General features: G+C 47.5%; 1 protein-coding gene across 1 annotated transcript in view; it reads right to left on the bottom strand.

Moving 5' to 3' along the window:
* ELF5 (E74 like ETS transcription factor 5) overlaps positions 1 to 17,996 on the bottom strand; it is a 32,652-nt gene that overhangs the window by 7,345 nt on the left and 7,311 nt on the right. The window contains exons 3-4 of the mRNA XM_003910049.5: positions 6,880 to 7,113; positions 3,389 to 3,439 (exon numbers count right to left, since the gene is read on the bottom strand). Of these exons, the coding sequence (XP_003910098.1) occupies positions 3,389 to 3,439; positions 6,880 to 7,113 (285 nt within the window). The remainder of the gene's footprint in view (positions 1 to 3,388; positions 3,440 to 6,879; positions 7,114 to 17,996) is intronic.

Genomic DNA, 17,996 nt, shown 5'->3' on the forward strand with positions numbered 1-17,996 from the left:
AACTTTCGTCATCTTGACTATATCCCTGCAGCTGGTGGGGATTGAGGGGAGACATGGCCCAGGCTCTCTGCAGTCTGTGGGATTTGGAGAGGCTTGGTTGGCCTTGAGCCTGGACACTTTTAAAATGTGGCCAAAGGATATATCCTCAATTGTTGATAGCAAGCACTCCAGAAGCTGGGGTGGGGGCCTGAGTTGCAGGGTTTCCAAAACAAGTTTATCATATCCCCATGACATTTGCAGTCCAGTCATGGAGCCCACACCCCATGCCAGGCTGGTGCAGAGAAGCTCTGAGGCTCAGGAGCAGGGAGGTGCCTAGCAGTGAACCCAGGACTGTAGGCTTGGTTCCTGGGCCCAGCATACTCTCTACTGGCATTTCTGCAGTGGAGGTGGGTGGGGAGTGGGGCAGGTGGAGAGAAGAGACCAAGCAGAGAGGGAAGGGGTTGTTTTGCTTTGGCCAGCTCTGACAGTTTTGTAGCTTGTGTGTCCGGGCACCTTCAGTGGGCACTAAGTTAAAAATAGTCCTGTTGTTTGAACTATTGTCAAGCTGGGCCCAGACCTTGAGGAGTTCCTGGGCCTTGGACCTCAACTAAGTGGGCAGCAGAGTGAACAGAAGGGTCTGGGAACATGTGTGCATATGTGCGTGTGTGTGTGTGTGCGTGCATGTGTGAGTGTGCAGAGCACAATGTAAAAAGCACAGACTTTGAGGAAATGTGTTGAAATCTCAGACCTGCACTTACTTGCAAGTTATTACACCTCCAGTTTCCTCAGATGCGAATGGAGAAACTTCTCCCCACCTCTTTCCCATCGCTGGGTCTGGGCTACCATCATCCTCACTCCTCTGGGCAGGAGCCTCCTGGCTAGACTGCTTTCCGACCCAGACAATAGCAGCCCAAGAGATCTTAAAACGTAATGTGATCTGACCACTTTCATGCTTATGACCTTTCAGTGGCTTCCCAGCTTGCTCAGAATGAAATCCTAACTCTGTTGCCCACAAAGTGATGTGTGATCTGGCCCTACCCTGCTCTCAGCCTCAGCTCCCATCCCTCCTTCTGCTAATGCTGCTGAGACTACTGATGCCCTGAGTGTTATACAAGTTATTATGCCTCCACCATCACAGAATTGAACGGCTCAATAGAATCTGAGCAGTTCAAGATGGCGGCCATCTGTGGCTACTGAGCACTTGAAATTTGGCTATGCAGCTGAGGAGCTGAATTTTAATATAACTTACGTAATTAAACTGGCCCCATGTGGCTAGTGGCTACTGTACTGGCCAAGCTAATGCTAGACTCACTGGCCTTCTTTGGTTCTTTCTCTAAGACACCAAGATTGTTCCTGCCTCTGGGCCTCCGCACTGGCCATTCACTGCTTGGAACCTCTTCTTCTCTCTCTTTTCCTGGCTAACTTCTGCTCATGCTTTAATTCAAATATCTGTCCCTCTAAAGAGCTGTCCTTGGACCCAGTTTAAATGCAATCTTTCCCCATTACACACAAAGCACCCTGACCTTTTGCTTTATAATATCATCATGATGAGCAGTAATGTATTTATAATTTGGGTTATTTGCTTAATATCTCTACCCTGACCTTGCCTCAATGACAGCAAGACTCAAATAGTGCTCATCACCGCAGCTACAGTGCCTAGCTCTGCGTCTGGCATATAGTAAGTGTTCAATAAATGTTTGTTCAAAGAATAAAGGAAACAGGAGAGAAATAAATGGGTAAGGGGAGCAAAGGCACGAAGGGCTTCAGATTTAGACACACCTGGGTCATCTGTTGCCTTCTAAGCATGTCACCTTTAACCTCTAAGCTTCAGTTTCTACCCCTATAAAAAGGTTATAGTACTAGGACTTGTCTCATATTGGGAAGATTACCTGACACAATGTCTATAAAGGTTTTAGCATGGGCCTGGTTCACAGGAAGCACTCAATAAATGCTAGCTGTCATCTTCATCCTCATCCTTGTCATCATAATCATCACCACACTGAATCTAACTGCCGCTAGTTATATATTCAGGTAACACCTACTTCAAAAGAACTTACTGGGCACACCTTCTCTTTCTATTGCATTAGCTTCCTTTTGTTGTGCGGAAGGCAGGCTGGTAAGTGATTCCCATTTGTAGGTGAAGACACTGACCCCTGGAGAAAGGGTTGGTCAGGTCTGGGTCACTACTACTTAGAGAGTAAAGCAAATGCCTGCCTGTGGCTCAAGCCTTTGGCCATAGTAATGTCTCCCAGGCTTCACAGGCTCATTTCTTCCAGGGGCTTTGCCTGCGTTAGGTGGGGTGGTAAAAGCTGGGATTTACACCCCCAGGCTGCTGCAGATGGATCACAAGGGATTCTACCAGCACCAGGAAACAGTGTGCGCTTTGTTCACAGGTGGGTGAGATGCTACACCTGAGGGCCCCGAGTGATAAAACCTGGCAGAATGCAGAGCTGCTCGTGTGAGGGCAGCTGCGGTCTGTGGAGCAGGGCGCACCTGCTTAAGCCTGTAGCATGTGATCCACAAACTGGCTATTCCTGTGCTAAAGCACCAAACACAAAACGAAACACAAAATTCCAAAAACTTTTGTTAACTAGGATCCAAGTAACGTGAGTCCTCAGCTGATTGTTTGGGAGTTTAAGGAGGAAAAAATCATAAACCATAAGAATACTCCCTCTGTGTCTGCCCCTCCAGTTTGCACCCTTCAGAGGCCTTGGAAATCACCATGTGCTCTGCTCCCTCTCTGCAGATGACTGAGCTGAAGCCCATGGGGGAATGGGGTTTGCCCAGGACCACATCTCTTCCTGGCTTCTGGACCAGGGACTCAGTAACTAATAAAAATCATCACTGTCATCTTTAAAAAATGAAAGCACCAAAGATCCCTTTCCCAAGCCTTCTTCATGGGCCAAAGTGAAACAGGGAAGGTTAATCATTAGCATCAACAAGGTTATTTGAGATCCTCCATCGTCTTAGAATTATAAATTCTACCTACTTAGTAAGCTCAGAGTCTTCTTAAGCATGATGAACCACAAGGCTTCTAATAGTATTAGAAGTAATACACAGACAAACGGATACTGGTTTTGGGAGCATCTACACTGGTGGTGCATCCTGGGCTCTTTGTGTGCATTGTTTCTCAAACTCACCACGACCCACAAGGGTCACACTATTTTACAGATAGGGGAATGGAGTTTCAGAGGATCAGCAATACACAGACCCAAGCTATGGTCCTACAGACCCATGCCCACGCTCTTTCTGTCATACTCTTTCCACCACGCTTTTCCCCACTGCCTTCTCCAGGTCTGGGATTGTTTCAGTTCATCAACTTTTCAGTATGATCCTAAAAGAATGGTCAAGCCCATGTGCCAATGACAGTCTTGACAGAGCCTTGGGTGGTTTGCGCTTGGCTACTTACAGTCTTTGATGGTGGCCTTGCTTTCTTCAGCGTCATTAAAAAAGGAGTAACCTGAGAAAGAAAAAAAAATCCACAAAGCATACCATGCAATCCTGGTTTCCACTGACCAGGCCAGGAGAGGGGGTATTGGAGGGAAGTGGAGTGACTGTCCCTCCTGAGGTTGGTTACATTTTAGAGGGAACCTTGGAGACCATCTGGCCTTAGAGTGCCACCCTGAAGCCATCCCCGAGAGGTGATAATTTCCTCATTTTTAAAGGTCATTTGGAGGAAGCACCCAGAACCAGGCTTCCCAGCAGCCTCTGCAGATTTTCTGAGCAGGCACTTGGGAGTAAGCTCTAGTCTGGGGTCCAGGACTGGGCTCTGAGCTGGGCTGGGCTACTGACTCCTGTGCAGGCTTGCCAAGTCACTCAGTCTCTGGGCTTGTTGGTTTTTCTCACTGACACCACACGATAAAATACCCACTAAGCCCCCCTTTGGCTAAGAGTCTATAGTCTCTGACAAGACCTCTAATCCCTTGGGATTGGAATGCCTGTTATGTGCTGGTCAGTGGGGAGGACGGACATAAGAGGTTGCAAGAAGTGCAAAGGTCTATGTGAATGCCGAGTTTAATGAGGATGTGGAAGATGACGTCAGGGCCTTGGTTCCCTCCTCTGTGGAATGGGGTGGGCTGGGGTTGAAAGGAGTTTCAGATTGTGTTTTCACGTACCAGTGTAGGCTGAAGGATACCAATGTCCTAGCTTGGTCTAACATGAGGACTAATTTCTATTTGCTAAGCAGAGTGGAGCAGGGCACAGTTGTGATTGTTTGTTCCTAGTGTCATGTTCTCATTGGTTTTGGTCAGCCAGGCGCCTCAGTTGACTCTGTCCAAAGGGCCGACTGAGAACAGGATGGGAGACGGAAGAGGGGCTCATTCCTCTCCTAGGCTGCGGAAGCCACCCTCTGTCCTTGCCTCTCAGCAACCAGTGTCCCCAGTTGTCTGGGCCCTTAAATCCTACTGTAATACCTACAGTGCTAGATGATGCCCAGGCCTTACAGCCCCCTTCCAGCTACTCTCCTCGACAAAACTGCTTTGTTCTGTGTCCTGTTCTGCCAGAGTCCAAACCTATGGGGAGGTATAAGGCATACATGAGGTAATAACCCCCAGTTCACTGCAGAATTTATGATCCAAATGGAGACACTTCTGAGAATGAAAGGTAGTGCTATGGTAACAATAATTACTTCAGGATCACAGGTAGAAATGATGTTTCCTGGGCAAATGGGGACAGCGTGAACTTTGATCACAATATACATATCTCCACAATCTACAATCCACGTATCTGCTTGAGAAATATTAAAAGAGGAATTTCAGAATGGAGTAGATTGGTGGAGTAGACAGTTTTACTGCTCAACATGGAACCCTCCTGGCCTAGAGAGTGCTTGAAATCCTACCATTAAAGGTGGCATTGTGACTGCAGGAATTCCTTAGAATAAGAAGAGATAATGTATGGCCTATTAAAAAGCAGTTGGTTTAGCCTATTAGTTTTGCACAGAGCCCTGGGGTAATAAAACCACGGACAGGTTTTTTTTGTTGTTGTTTGTTTGTTTGTTTTTTTTTGTTTGTTTTTTTTTCTGACGGAATTTTGCTCTTTTTGCCCAGGTTGGGGTGCAATGGTGCAATCTCGGCTCACTGCAACCTCCACCTCCTGGGTTCAAGTGATTCTCATGCCTCAGCCTCCTGAGTAACTGGGATTATAGGCACGCACCACTATGCCTGGCTAATTTTGTATTTTTAGTAGAGATGGGTTTCACCATGTTGGCCAGGCTTGTCTGGAATTCCTGACCTTAGGTGATCTGCCTGCCTCAGCCTCCCAAAGTATTGGGATTACAGGCCTGAGCCACTGTGCCCGGCCAACACGTTTTTTTTTGTTTTGTTTTTTGTTTTTTTTTGATGCGACCATTGCCAGGGAAGAGAGGTACTTGAGGTGGGAGATGCCAGCACAGGGGCTGCACAATGGCGTGGAGATGAATGAGGTTGACTTGACATTTGACCAAGCTGGCATTGCCAAGCTGCATATTTTTCCAGAATAAAATACACCCCTCTCCGAGGCCCTAGGATTTTTGTGTAAGCCTGTTCCCTTGGGAGGATCCTAAATGGAGTCCCAAGCTCCTTCTTCTGGAGCCGTTGTGACTTGGTCAAACTTGTCCTCTTTCAGGGAGTGCCCTCTCTGAGCACAGGACACAGATCGCTGCTCTTGGCAGGTCATTGTCACTGGAGTTTTGGCTCCCAGAGCCCAAGCCATGTAGTGTCCAAGGGCCACCATTCTTAGCTTTTGTGCCCTCAAGCGCTCATGATGGATGAGGATCAAGAGGAGGGCAAAGAATCACAGAGCAGGAGGGTCCTCTGTGGGTTTTCTGTCCAAACAAGAGTCGCTGTCATAGCCTCCTCTTCAAGCAGGGGGCTATTAGACTACTTGATTATCCACAGTGGTGGGATCGTCCTATCTCCTGTATCTTCTGAATTACCTTTTCAAAAGAAAGTGCTAACTTTAAAAAAGGTCCTTCTTAAAATTGAGCTGAGATATGTTTCCTTTAACATCCTATAATACACCTCTTGGTTATATTAATGATGATGGAAACAGCTGCCATTTACTGCATGCATTTCTATCTTCATATGCTGTGCTAGGTAATATTTGCCTGAATCCTCTCAAAAAGCCCATGGAGGTGTCATTATTCCATTGGACAGGTGAGGCAGTGGGGATTCCGGCAGGTTAAGCCACTCACCAGAGGTTCCATAGCTCGGGAGTATTGGAGCCAGGGTTGGAACACAGGTCTTTCAGATCTCCAAGTCCTCGCTTTGTACTGACTTTCTGTGAATCAGCCCTGTTTGCTGTGTGACCTTGAGGAAGTTACTCAATGTCTCAGGATATCAGTTCCTTTATCTATGTGTGATTTGGAAACATTAGAGCTCGATGTTCTCAAAGAACCTTTCTGGATTGAAAAAATGTCCATCGACATTCTGCATGCGAAAGGCCAGTTGAAGGTTAAATAATGCTATTGGCGCCACCTTCTGGCCACTTGATCCTTGACCATTAGGAATGTGATGATAATTAGCTGGACTCCCGTGGAAATGGGGAGTCTATTTAATTATATTCCTCTTCCGCTTAATGAGAGATGAAGCACAAACCTCTTTTTTGTCCATCCTGTGTGGTTTCAAATCATTATGAAGATACTGTATTATTATCAGCCTGTGCCTGGGCAGTCCCTGAACATGGTGTTAGTTTTTCTTTTTCTTTTTTTAAATGCACTCAACTTGAATTTTTGTAACTTGCTCCCTTTTCCCTAAAATCCCCAATTCTGGCACACTAGCTTCCAGTTATTGAAGGTTTGGGTTAACAAGAACTCCAGTTAGTAAAATTTTGCTGTGCAAGTCACACGATGGGAAAGGACTTCTCAAAGTGGTTTGGTCCTAATCCTGGTCCCTCCCCTGGAGGCCCGGCCCTCTGAACACTGACCTTGTGTGCGGATGTTCTGGAGGATGAAGTACAGGTACTCGCCGCAGAGGCCAGCTGCCTCGACGAACTCCTCCTGCGTCATGCTGCACAGCTGCAGGCCGCTGATGTTGAAGTGGCAGAAGGAGATGCAATTGATGTCCAACTTGTACTGATCGCAGCAGAACTGGAGCCACTCCCACACGTGACGCTTAGTCCAGTATTCAGGGTGGACTGATGTCCAGTATGAGTCACAGGCTGCACCAAAGGAGAAAGAAGTGAGGGACAACAGTCCCAAGACAGCCTTCGAGAGGGCCCCTGAAGGATCCATCAGTTAAGTGACAACCTCATCCCTCAGCCAATGAGTTGAAAGGGCCTCCAGTCCTGGGTGTTCTGCAGTGCCCAGGTCACCTTCTATTCTGCAGAGAAAACCAGAGGGACTGGATCCTACAAAGATGAACTTTGGCATCAGAGAGGGAATGACAGGGACAAGAAATAACCAGACTTAGCGCTGATGCTTAAAAAAAGGCATTTAGTGGCGAAAGAAAGAAAACAGCCCTTCAGTTATTTGATTCCAGATAACATGATATCAAAAAAACAAACTCAGCAGTTTGACAAGCTGGGTTGAGATTCTGATTCTACTACTTTCCACTTGGGCAAGGTCTGTGGGCACTGAAGTCTCAGTTTCCTCATCTGTAAAATGGGGACAATATACTCAACACCCAGGACTGTTATGGAGTTTGGGGTTAATGTATGTAGAATGGTGCACAGAAACTTACCAACCAATTTGATAGTTACTAAATGCCTACTGTGTGTCAGACACCATTTGAAACTGGTTTGATTCCCTGTGCTTTAAAGGGCAGCTGCCCAATGCTGGCTATTTTTTTCTGCACAGTTACTGGCCATCTTGTGCCAAGAACCTTGGGTTATTAGACATTGCCCAGAGTCTGACAGTCCTTGGGTCACCATGGTAGGCACCTCCAGAGGAAGGTGGTCACAGGACAGTTGGTTGTATTGTTGCTCTTGTGTTTTTGGTGGTGTTTGGAGTAATTTCTATCCTGAGATCAGAGCCCATCCCTCCTTTAGAAGAGTTGTGTACATGCCTACACAGTTGTGAGTGCCATCTGTCTGGGAGGCTGGGATGTGGCTCTGCCTGGCCCAGGGGCAGAGATCTGGTGTTCGACAGTTCTGTCCTACTGTTCTTAGGAGAAATGGAAAGTGGGGTGGACATAAGGTATGGAACAGGTGAGGTATTAGGTACTTGGTCAGGCTCTTTGACATAAACAATTATTGTATCTGCCATGGAATACATTCATTCATTTATTCATTTCCTTCAATAAATAAAAGCTTTAGTTTCCTTACCGGTAAATTTAGAATAATTATAGCACCTATATCATAGTGTTGTTCTGCAGATTAAATGACTTAATATACATAAAAGTACTTGGAACAGAGCCTGGAGGATTTAAACTCTATTACAAACATTATTATTGAATATCTACTATGTGTGCAGCCACACATTGTGTGTTAAAGATTTATGGTGGACAGGTTTGGTCCCTGTCCCCCAGGAGACCACAGAAGAGGAACTTGAAAGTCATGGAGGACTTTCCCAAGAACCCACGCCAGTGTGTGGCGGAGCTGGATTTGAACCCTCGCCTGAACTGGAAAGCCATTGCTCTCCCCACGCCGCCCTACCGGTCCTCAGAGGGTCAGCACAGAGCAGAGATGGAACATGAAGAGTGGCTGAGGCATGGAGAGAGCTGGAGAGAACACAACACGAGAGCCTGAGAAGAAAGGCAGAGAGCAGAGAGAGGCTAAGGTGACGATGACAGAAAGGGTCCCTCACATGTTAGACTCCACAACAAATGGCAGTGGTGCCATTTGCAGCATTTAAAGGTGAGTAGAACTCGCACCATTGTCAGTTGCTGATGATTCCAGACAGGAGGTGGGTCCTGTGCCAGTCAGATGCTACTACTCACTCAGCACCCTCTGCGTGCCAGCCGAGGCGTTACGTGTTTTTGTCATCTCAAGTTTCTCAGGTCCTCTCAACAATCCTATCCAGTAGGTGTAACTGTGCTATACCACAAAAGAGGAGATAGAGGCTCCCCTTAAAACTCAAAGGTCTTCCAGAGATCTCTTTTACCACCGAAGGGGGGTGGAGGGGCAGTTGATTTATTTTATTTAAAAATTTTCAGAATTTTATACGCATTCACATTAAAGCGTCAATATTGTGCCAGGGTGCTTGAGGCTGATGTCGTAGCCTCTACCTGGCAGATAGGAAGAGCCAGGGAGCTGGTGAGACCGATGACTCAGGTCTTGCTCACTGGCCACTGGCTGGAGCCGGCCTACCAGGCCTGTGGGGGCTCTTCAGGGCAGGCAGAGGCTCCTGGCAGAACAAGGGGCCATTCCTGAGTGCGGCCTGAGCTTTCATCTACTGATTTCTGGCTTTAGTAAACCTGAGGGGCCTTTGGACTTTCCTGGCGTCCCGTGAGAGATGTTTATGAGCATTGACATTTTTCAGCTGCGGGTTCTGCCCGGGCCCTGCCCTAGATGACTATCAGTGTGCGGCCGTGGAAGGCACAGTCGATTTCTTTTCATGGAAAGGTTTCGCCAAGGCTCTGTTCCCCTGTTTCCCTCCCCTCCCCTCTCTGCTTCCACCCCCTTGTTATTTTCTTTGGCACTTGAAGAGGGCCATATTGTTTGCGGAAGCCAAGGGGGCCTCAAGGATTCGGAGAAACGCCTGGGCGGGGAGTCGGCCCCACGCCGGGAAGGTGTTGCTGGCGCTGGCTCCCTGCTCCTCGGCGCTCCGCTTTGAAGCTCACCCACAGAGCGGCTTTGTGTGCGGCCCTGGCCCCTGGAGGGGAGCCAGAGCCTTGCGGAGGCTCCCTCTCCTCATCCACAAACTCCTTCCACAGCCCCAGAGCTGGGAGAAAAATGGCTGCTCTGGGTGCTATGGCAGGCCTCCAGGGGGCGCTTTTCCGGGAGTCCCATCCTCAGGACCGGAGGAGGGCGGCAGAGCGGAGGCTGCCCAGACGAGGGAGGCCGCCGTCAGCCCCTCCTCACCCGCCCCTCTCCTGCTCTTCTCTCTCAGGAGGCTCCATGGCCCAGAGTCTTCTCACAGGGGCTTCTCGTTGGATGGAACGTGGTCCCCATCTGCCATCTCCCGAGGAATGTCTGCTCATCCTCACTCCCCCTCGCAGAGGGTCTCCCTCTCCCCACTCAGTGCCCCTCAGGCGTCCTCCTCATCCCTCCCCTCCAGACCTAGAGCTTTTGCTCACTCTGAACCAGGAGTGCTTGGAGCCTGGCCTAGCCCACCACAGGCCTACCTCAGTGAGTGTGACTGACCAGGTGACTGACAGTCACTCTCTCCACTTTACACATGAGGAGACTGCCGTTCCAGGGACTGACGGGACCCCTGTAAGGTCACACAGCTGGTCAGTAAAGGAGTTAGGCCCCGCCAATTCTTCTTGATTGTGGGCATTTTCCCTCCTACCATGCCCCACTCTTCTTGGTTGAGGAGGACCAAATTGGGCACACATCTCAAGACTGACTAAAGTTAGATTTGGATGAAGGCACATATGTATAATTGTAATTATAAATAATGGATAAGCAGAGCCTGACTAGAAAAAATAAAAAATACAATCCAGGTTTGAAGAATCAGAAAGAGGATGGAGAGACTGAAGATGATAATGTTTAGAACCTTAATGAAGACATGATGAAGACCCTTTTGCTACTTGGAAGACATGAACTCAGGGGAATAAAATAAGGGGTAATATACTGCCAGACTATATTATTTTTAATGGGTTGTGTTGTCTGGAAATGTAAAGTGATTTTCTCAATGCTTCTATCATTTATAAAATAATCTCAACATTTTGGGGAAGTTGAGCCATGAGGCCCTTCTCTCTCTGTCGACCGGTAGAGACCCATCCTGGGCCTGGTAGGCTTACTCTGAATGCCCATAGGTCACTATTATTAAGCAGCAGGCTCTGCCAGCTCCTTTGAAGTCTGAAGTGGGTCAGGACACTTGTTTCAGGGCCAGCTGCATTGGATGGAAGAATTGAGCTAGAGGGAGTTTTCAGAAATTCTGGGGGTATTTTCACAAATGATGCTATAATCTGAGATGCATTTAAATTCAGAAGGAGGACTTTAGCTTTCAGCGCTGGGTAGGTGCACCAGATGCCCACAGGGTCAGCAGATAATGTCTATGCCTGAAGTGGCCCCATGTGGAGACAGTGGGGATTGGAAAGTTCACACCAAAGTGGACAATGGTTATCTGATCCCTTGCCTTGTGGAAAGGTGGGCCTTGTGTTGCCAGGACCAGATTACTAACTGAAATCTCCTGATTTCTATTTTCAAGTGTGGCAACTGACTTGATTTTTACAAAACACCACGGGAAGCCCAGTCAAAATGTTTTCATGCACTGGATCACTCCTGGCCATCACTTTGTGATGAAGAATCTCACAGGCTTTTGGACACTTGTCTCCTTCAAGATTATTGTTTAGAGCGGGCATGCTAAGACTTTGAAGGATTCTTTTATAGTTGAATAATACTTTCTTCAAGTTAAAATGTATCTGGAAAAAAGCAACCCTGTTTTGCTGGGAGTGGAGGTGAAGGTACTAGCTCCAGGAGGCTCCTTGAAAATCACTGTTCTCAAACTTGAAACCAGGATTCCTATATTTTGAATTCCCCTTCAAAGTTGAAAGGGCACATGGTCTCTCACACTTAGTAGTCCTGCCTCCTTGGACTCATCTGCAAAATAAAAATAATAGGACCTACTTATTTGGTCTATTAAAAGGATTATGTAAATTAATACACGGAAAGTATTTAGAACAGGGCCAGGCTTATGGCAAGTGCTCATTAAATATCATCCACTTACACTTGTCAATATTAGGGTTACCTCCTGGGCTTCCCATGCCACCACTTTAATTACATTCCTTCAAACACTTCTAATTTTTTTTTAAATGTGTAAGCCAGCAGCTTTGTCCCTTTCTAGACCTTCGGTTTATTCTCTTCATTAAAAAAATAGGAATTATATTAGAAACCAAAACTAGCTAATTTGTCTCTGCATTGCCAGCCTGAGTTAGGTGCCTTAATGCTGCCATCTTTGGTTTAAAAGCTGGGGACACAGGCGAGTCTGCGTTTGACTTTGTAAAATGCTTAATCATCAGGACGCACACGAGACTCAGGCTTCTGAAACTGAGCAGAGGAGAGCGTGGTGATGGTGGTGCTGTATCCCCAGGGTGCGCAGGACAGTTAATTGAAAGTCACGTAATATTCATTGTGCATCTTCAATAGATAGGCCAGAGGGTGGGTCCGATAATCCCCCACCTCCATTCTTTGTTATAGATAATTGATGTCTTCTCAACCTTATTAAGCAGCGTTCTTAAAAAATCATTTCCAGGTTGGATGCAGGGGCTCACACCTGTAATCCCAGAACTTTGGGAGGCTGAGGCAGGTGTATCACCTGAGATCAGGGGTTTGAGACCAGCCTGGCCAACAAGGTGAAACCCCGTCTCTACTAATAATACAAAAAGTATCCGGGTGTGGTGGTGCACGCCTGTAATCCCAGCTACTTGAGAGGCTGAGGCAGGAGAATTGCTTGAACCTGGGAGGTGGGGGTTGCAGCGAGCTGAGATGGCACCGTTGCACTCCAGCCTGGGTGACAGGAGAGAAGAAACTCCATCTCCAAAAAATAATAATAATAATACTAAAAAAAAAAAATCCAGACAAGTCCTTTGGCCATCTCTTCCAAATGGATTGTTGTCCCTAAGCCCTTCCTATATAAAGATCCTGGAACCCACACTGTTCATTTTCTTGGAGCCTCACTCAAAGCAAACATTTTGAGGGAAAATTTTAATTTTTTGTTTGTTTGTTTGTTTTGAGACAGGGTCTCACTCTGTCATCCGGGTTGGAGTGCAGTTGCTTGAACACGGCTCACTGCAGGCTCACCCTCCTGGGTTCAAGCAATCCTCCTGCCTCAGTCTCTTGAGTAGCTGGGACCACAGGTGTGCAGCACCATGCACGGCTAATTTTTTAATTTTGTAGAAATGGGGTCTCACCATGTTGCCCAGGCTGGTTGGTCTTGAACTCTTGGGTTCAGGCAATCCTCCTGCTTTAGCCTCCCAAATTGTTGGGATTTCAGGCATAAGCCACTGTGCCTGGTGTGATTTTTATATTACAACAAAATAGATATGCAGCAGAATGCAAAATCTGCAGGTTGTAAAAGAAGTTTGAGCTTAGAGCTTTCAGTTATGTCCCTCTGGAGCAGATCTTGATCTTTCTCCTCTGCTGACTGGGGAGCAGTGATAAGAAAGTTTATGAAGTTAGATGAACCTGCCAGCTACAGGAATTCTGTACAAGAATCCAATTCTTGTTCCCAGCCTCCATTCTAGGATTCTGCCAATGAGCCTCTTGGAGTGGAAGGGAGCTTCCCATAGAAGTCACAGGGTTGGGTGTGGCAACTGAGCCTGGGCTGTGGAGACGGACCTTCCTGATTTGAAATCTTGGCTCTTGGATGGATTAGCTGTGCAACTCTAACAAACTGTCCTAACCTCTCTGGACCTCAACTTCCTTCATTGGTAAAAATAAAAATAACAATAGTACCTATATCTTAGGAGGTTTGTTGTGAAAAGGAAATGATGCATGTAAAGAACTTAGCCCAGTATCTGAACGACAGTAAGTTTTCAGTGTAAGTCACCTGTTATTGGTTATTATTTGGGGACTACATTTGTTCTCAGGGGAATGGGGCCTTCCTCAATCTAGCTGAGGAACAACTACAGTAAAGCAAGTTCAGGGCTTGGCTGGGACAAGACAGACAGTCTGGGTCAGAGGAGGCCCGAGTTAGACAACCTTGGACTGTAATTAGCATGATTTACTAGCACAGGGAGTTGGGAAAGTGTTTTGCCCGGGGCAGCACTGAAGAGAGGTGGTGAATGAACTGGGCAGCAGAGGCACCATCAATTGCTGCTTTGTCACTGAAAGGAAGGACTTTACGAGGGAAAACCTGAAGTGATAAATGGCTTTTAAGTTTCCTCCCAGAGCCAGTCCAGCTCCATCCCATACCTCTTCCTGGCTTTCCAGCATAGCCTGTGGAAAGATTTAGACCACGAGATGGAAAAGTAAAGTCCAGTGCAGCATAGGAAACTGGATAGAGAAAAGAGGAGAAGGGCTGGCTGCAAAGTAGCCATGGCCTTGGGAGCCATGGAGTTAGGAAGGGGCCAAGAGAGCCAAGCCCTGAGCAGTCCTGGGGCCATGGTCACCCAGAAGGCTCAGGTGCATGTCGACTGGGCTAGAGGTGAGTCCTCCTGAGGTGTGGGCGCTGCCACAGGGCTCACCTCAGACTTTCTGATGATTTTGTATTTGTTGATCTGGTTTTGATTTAGAAGTTCTTAGATTCTTTCCTTTGTATCTGCTTTCAAACTTCTGTACATAAAACATGAAGCTTGCTTAGGAAAGCCCATGTGGGGATCCAAATGCCTCTTTCTCTGACCAGTGGGTTTTGCACCTTTCTTCCCTTACAAAAAGTGCTTTCTTCAAATAAAATCTCACATTGTGCAATAATATTATAGCTAACATATTTATCGAGCACTTAGGATGTGCTTGTCATCACGCTAAATGCTTTGTGCTTTCTCATGTTGTCCTCAACGCAATGCTGTGAAGTCCTATATCATGTCACCCATTTTACAAAGGGAGAAAGTAAGGTTCACGGGTGTGACCCTTTCCAAGCTCACATAACCCGTAAGTGGCAGAGCTAGGAATGGGTTATCTGGGTGTATTCTGGCTCCTGCAGCCCAGCCTCACTGGGCTCTACTATCTTCAGAATTAAAGTGGAGGAGCATGCTTAGGGATGGAGGTGGAGACAGAGGGACCGAAGCCCCATCTTCTCAAATGTCATTTCCACTCCCTTCTCTGGTGGTCCCTGAGGAACATCTGGGAAACCCCCAAAGCCTCTCGGGAACCTCAGTTTAGAAACCTCTGCAGCTGGCAAAGTATAAGCAAGATTCCAAAGCAAACGAGGCGCTGCATGTGTGCGTGGCACATTGGCTGTCAGGGGAGGGATGTGGGTCCGTGGAGGTTAAGGAAAGAACTCCAGAAAGAAAGTAGTGGCAAGACCGGGGTACTCAATGACTACCGGAGGGTTGGCTACTGGAACTCGACTGGAGAAACCCATCTTTTAAAAATATCATATGCATGTGAACTACATGCAGCCTCCCCCCTCAACCAACCCTCCCGCCCACTTGGATACATTTTCCAGTAGTCATCATTCTTTACTTTGAAAAAGCCACAGGCAAGGCAGGGTGAGTTCATGAAGTTCTAGAGTATTTTGCAATCTGTGACTGTCCACCCTCCAGCCTGCAGTGCAGCCAAGTCCTGCTTCAAAGAACAGGTCAGAGTCCTTTGTGGCTACTACACCAGGGCACGGATTCCGCGGCGCTCTGCTCAAGCCATTTGAAGGGTTTTTGAGAACAGCTGGTTTTCCTAAATAGGCTGAGTGTTCCACCCTTCCTTCTCCCAGACATCATTTGTCTAGAAGGCACATCATTTTTTTTTTTTCTCCTTTTACTTCCCTACCCTCAGGTCTCAAATATCTAATCTGCTAAAAATTCTGAACTGGGAAGCTTGAGATGGAGATCTGTTGTTATTTTTGTTCAATATGGACAAGGAAGAGAGGAGAGGGAAGGCTGTTTTTCTACCCAACAGGGAGTGGTGAGGAGTACTTGGCTAGGGAGAGCACTTCCCAAGTGCCAGGCGTGTGACTAAACACTTTGTACACAAAATCTCATTCAATCTCCCCAGCTCTAGGAGGCAGAGGAAAGCATATCTCAAAAAACTGGCTGCAGGTCACATGGCTGGTAAGCGGCAGTGCCTGCCCATGAACCTGGGTGAACGGGAAGCTGCCATTGGGACAATCTTTAGGGGGGCCCAGAATTCCAGACAGTATTTCCCAGGAGGTGGGTAAGGACCTCAGGGGAGGTGTCTCAGAGCCTGCTGGCCACGGAGCAGGGAAAGTTGGCTGAGCAGTGCCCAGAGGCAAAGCTGGCTGTCTCCTGACCCAGCCCTGGCAGAGGGGGCTTTTGCAGAAACTCCAGACAGAAGCAACCTCTCTGGTGGCAACATCCTTGTTGAAAACAGACAGAAGGCTCCTCCTGCTATTCCTCCCACCTGTGGGATGTGGCGGAGAGCAGGGGCTATGAGGCTCACCTGGTGCCCAGGCAGCTCCAAGAGCGGTGTTCACTCCAGGTGAACATTTCACACTTAACTTTGACCTTTTGGAGGTCAGAGATACTCAGCTTCCCCTGAAATCCCGAGGGCTGGTGGCTACTCGAAAGCCTGGGGGCTCCATCCCTCAGGGAGCCTTAGGAACCTGGGCCAGTCTTGAAGGATATTTTATTTTCACTGGCCGCATGCCTCAATGGGAATTTCTGTTCTCTCAATGGGTCGTGGGAAGAGAAGGCTGTGTCTTCGATATTGCCTGATGCAGGAATCACAGAAGCTTCTGGAAGGAATCCTAGCAATGACCTGGTCTAACCTTTCATGATGCTGATGGAAATACAGAAGCCTCTGGCCGGAGAGCCGTGTCTGAGTATCTAAGACTTGGATGGATTTAAGGAACTCTGGCAACGCCACTGGCGATCACTTCTGTTAATTTCATTCTTTAAAATTGTGGTAAAATATACACAATATAACACTTAACCATTTTAACTCTTCTTAAGGGTCCAGTTCAGTGGACATTCACATTGTTGTGCAGTCATCGGTGCTATTCACTTCCAGAACTTATTCATTATCCCAAACTGAAACTAATCCTTTTTTTTTTTTTTTTTTTTTACATGGAGTCTCCCCCGTTGCTCAGGCTGGAGTGTAGTGGCACACTCACAGCTCACTGCAGCTTCAACCTTCTGAGCTCAAGGGATCCTCCTGCCTCAGCCTCCCGAGTAGCTGGGACTACAGGTGCGTGCCACCATGCCCAGCTAATTTTTGTATTTTTTCATAGAGACGGGGTTTCTCCACATTGCCCAGGATGGTCTCAAATTCCTGACCTCAGGTGATCTGCCTGCCTTGGCCTCCCAAAGTGCTGGGATTGCAGGCAGGAGCCACTGTGCCTGCTCCCTGACCCTTTTTTTTTTCTTCTCTGTCACTCAGGCTGACGTGCAGTGGCATGATTGCAGCTCACTGCAGCCTCGGTCTTCCGGGCTCAAGGGATCCTCCTGCCTCAGCCTCCCAAGTAGCTAGGACTACAGGCATGTGCCACCATACCCAGCTAATTTTTAAACAATTTTTTATAGATACGAGGTCTCACTACGTTGCCCAGGCTGGTCTCCAATTCCTACGCTCAAGTGATAATCCTGCCTCGGCCTTCCAAAGTGCTAGGATTACAGGTGTGAGCCACCAAGTCCAGCTAATCCTTCAATTTTTTAAACACTTATGTGTGCGTACCAGGTACCAGACTGTGTCCGAAACACTTCCCATGTAATAACTCATTTCATTCGCATATGAGTCATTGTGTAGCATTGTGGTCATTCCCATTTTACAGATGAGAAAACTAACTGGGACATGAGAGGTTAAGATGACACAGCCAGTGTCAAAGCCAGACTTCCCATTTGGGACACACCAGGTCTTCACGACACAGAGCTGCTGCTTCACTGTCCAGGCCGTTGCCTGGGGCAGGTGGTTGTGGCCCGCCCCTCCCACTGCCACCCCAACTGCTTCCCAGCAGAATAGGCAGAAAGAAGGGGCTCCCACAATGGCAGGTCTGGCTTAAGTGAGGCCTGGCATTATGCATAGGTAGAGAGAGAGCCTGGAGCTGGGCCCCACCACTGTGGGACACATAGGGAGGGCAGGGCGACTTGAAAGTTTTCATTTTCCTCCTTCGGATTTAACCTGTTAACCAAATTTCAAGGGAAGGAGATGGAGTACATTTCTCATATCTTTCTGGGAAATAAGGTGCTTCTTACGCCTAAAGGAGAATTGTACAATGTATCTGTTCGATTCAAGTCCAAATGCAATGATCTAGACCTTACAGATGAGGGTAAGAGATTTCATATATGCGTGTGTGCGCGCACACGCATGTGTGTGTGTGTGTGTCCTTGTAGGGTAGGGGCAGGTGTGGGATTCCATTATGTAGGTAAGTGCCTCAAGTCTGTGAG

This window comes from Papio anubis, chromosome 12, assembly GCF_008728515.1.
Source record: "Papio anubis isolate 15944 chromosome 12, Panubis1.0, whole genome shotgun sequence".
Taxonomy (NCBI): domain Eukaryota; kingdom Metazoa; phylum Chordata; class Mammalia; order Primates; family Cercopithecidae; genus Papio; species Papio anubis.